Source organism: Fulmarus glacialis, unplaced genomic scaffold (assembly GCF_000690835.1).
Source record: "Fulmarus glacialis isolate BGI_N327 unplaced genomic scaffold, ASM69083v1 scaffold36763, whole genome shotgun sequence".
In the NCBI taxonomy this organism is placed as follows: Eukaryota; Metazoa; Chordata; class Aves; order Procellariiformes; family Procellariidae; genus Fulmarus; species Fulmarus glacialis.
The window spans coordinates 2,206-4,908 of NW_009202961.1; the positions used below are offsets into that span (position 1 = coordinate 2,206).

At 53.9% G+C, this 2,703-nt stretch overlaps 1 protein-coding gene across 1 annotated transcript; it reads right to left on the reverse strand.

Moving 5' to 3' along the window:
* Positions 1–1,373: 1,373 nt before the first annotated feature.
* ICMT (isoprenylcysteine carboxyl methyltransferase) lies at positions 1,374–2,633 on the reverse strand (the record flags this gene model as incomplete). The annotated part of the gene is made up of 2 exons (XM_009574483.1): positions 1,374–1,556; positions 2,416–2,633. Coding segments are annotated over 2 exons (401 nt in total), but the record flags the coding sequence as incomplete, so codon positions are not given.
* Positions 2,634–2,703: the final 70 nt, after the last annotated feature.

Genomic DNA, 2,703 nt, shown 5'->3' on the forward strand with positions numbered 1-2,703 from the left:
ACACTGAAGTGTACTGAAAACCCACTGGGAATTGTAAAAGTAAGGATTCCAGTTTCAATGATGTCACCAGCACCTCAAGAGATCTCCAAACAATCACCAGACAGAAGTTGGCAATATTTTTTTTGTTTTTTATAAAAAAACCCCACAAACCCAAAACCAAAGCAATTTCCATCAGTGCCCCCTTTCCTGAGCCATACCACAGCACCTTTGCCAAGGAACACCGCAAGCCCGAAGCGTGAACTGACAAGAAACTCGTTTCCATTCCAGCTAGGAAGAATAATGTAGAACTCAAGAACAGTGAACCTCTTTGGTATATAATGACAGAACAAGTTATACCACAAAGCTCGAGTAGGAACCATTTCCAAAATGGTAACGTTTAAAATAGCGTTAGCTAGCCAAACTTTTTTCCCATTTGGAGAATTTCCCTAGAAGCATCTCCTAGTTGCGCCAACATCCCAGGCTTCGCCCAAAAAAGCAGGCAAGGATCTTGAAGGCTAAAGACCTTGGCGAGCCTGGCAGCTGCAGTTCTTTCCCAACCCAAAATCCTGGGATCTCTGCAGGACGGAGGCGGCCTGGCAGGATAGGAAGCAGCGCGATTTGGAAGTAGGTAGAGGGAACAGAGGTGGCGGCGGGGAGGCTCAGGAAGGCGGCGGCTGAAACGGTGACTCCCGAATTCGCAGCAGCCGCCAAGGGAGGAGGGAGCGGGCTCGCTCTCCTGCCGCGTTTCACATTGGCGCTCGTGATCCAGCAGCATGAGGTGAGCGGAAAAGGCTCCCTGTGAACATTAACGCCTGGGGGAGAACCGATTGGTGCCACGCTGCCAGCTCTCCAGCAAGCAGAGGGTAGGCAGCCCCCGCACCTGAAGAGCGGCAAGCTGGAGGCCTGCTCCTGCGAGCCGCCCAAGCGCCAGCTTGCAGAATCAGACCTAAAGAGATTAAAGCCGCCCTGCCTGGCTCGCAAGGTCAAAAAGCTTTAAAATCGAATTATGCCATAGGAACAATCCGCTGACCGGCACCTTTCCTGCACGGGAGCGGGAGGGCAGAGCTGTGCTCCAGAAGAATCAGTCCAGAGGCATTTCAGTACAATTCAGCTACTGCAGGCAGGAGGGTTTGATTCTCTTTAGGGTCGCTACCGGCTAAGTTATCTGGAAGATCCCTGAATGTGCAAAAAAGGACTTATCTCGAAGAGGACGAACAAGCTTCTGACCTGCTAGTGACCCGGCAGACCGCCCAGCTCTGCAGCCCTTTACCAGCTCCTCCTGGGCGGCCAGGAAATACCAACAGGCTACTCCCGGCACCAGCCCCACGCACCGTCCCTCGCCCCGCAGCGCCTAGAGCTGGACGTTCATTCAGCCAGTCCAGTTTTCGCCCGCATTACAGTTCCACTTTGACTCCTTTAATGAAAGGGAGACCCGATGGCACCTTCCTTTTGTACTCCAGGTACTCTTCTCCAAAGAAGTGAATGAGCGTGATCTCCTCCTCCTCGATCCGCTCCCTGAAGAAGCGCCAGGACGCCAGCGCGTAGCCCACCACGCAGATGGGATTGCAGAGTAACACCTGCGAACAGACATCGGCGGTTAGCATCCCCTCGCCTCCCAAAGAAACCGAGGCTGCCCCCTGCTCCCACATGCTAATCACCCTTCATTAAGTTTGCCATGAGGTCTAAACACTCTACAAAGAAAAGAAAAGACCCCAGCACCTTTTGTGGAATTTCATTCTGGGGAGAAATTAGTGCTTATGAAGAATGCGGCCCGGGGGCAGCTGCCGGCTCCTGCCGCCCCAGCTAAGAGCGGCGCCCCAGCTCTAGAGAGCCCGTGTGCGGCCGTGCTGCTCCGCGTGCAGTCTTTACAGTCTCTCCAGAGAAATAAAACCAAATGCCAACCACCAGCCAACCATGAGAAAAGCACGACTAAGGCAGCGCTGAGTTACAGCTCGACCGCAGCTGGCTTCCAATTTACCCTCTGGCCAGGGCCCTGGGCACTCTTACAGGGAGTTTTCTTTGCCATCCAGCACGGGACTGGTATTTTGCAGGAGCGAGGCTGAGTCCGACTGCTTACGGAAGGCATTTTGGCCATAGGAATGCAAGGAAACTCTGGACATCAGCTTTAGGCTAACAGCGGATCGCAGCCCAAGCCTCCAAAGGCGTTCTGGCTCAAACCCCGGCCCCGCTGCCCCTGCTTATTCCACACAGAAGATTAAGGCGATGGGGTCTTCCCAAAGATCACACGGGGCAGAGTGCTCGGGGTTTCCTGGCCCCCTACATGCCGGTGGGCGGAAGGAGGCGTCAAAATCCGCGCCCGGGCCACCCCTGCTGCTGACTGCCAGTGGTTTGCATCCCGTTACGGGTGTGGGGCAGCATTAAGAAGAAAGACCCAGGTTATAAGACGAAAGTATCTGAGCGCATTGTATACAGTACCTGTGTTCCAATACTCCAGTAAAACCATCCCACGTAAGACGGGTGCCGGAACCACCCATACACCCCACTTGTCACCAAAGTATGAGTATCCGATTTCTCATTCTGAACAATATGGTTGAAGTTGGAGCCAGCTGTGAGCATGGCCGCTTTCCTCAGACAATCCCCAAAGATCACCATCAACAACCCTACAGTACTCAGCCAGGTGATCTGCTTCAGCTCTGCAAGTGAATAAGGACGGGTCACAACAGGTTTGCACAGATCACGCTCGCGGTGCGGGGGGTCACGGGG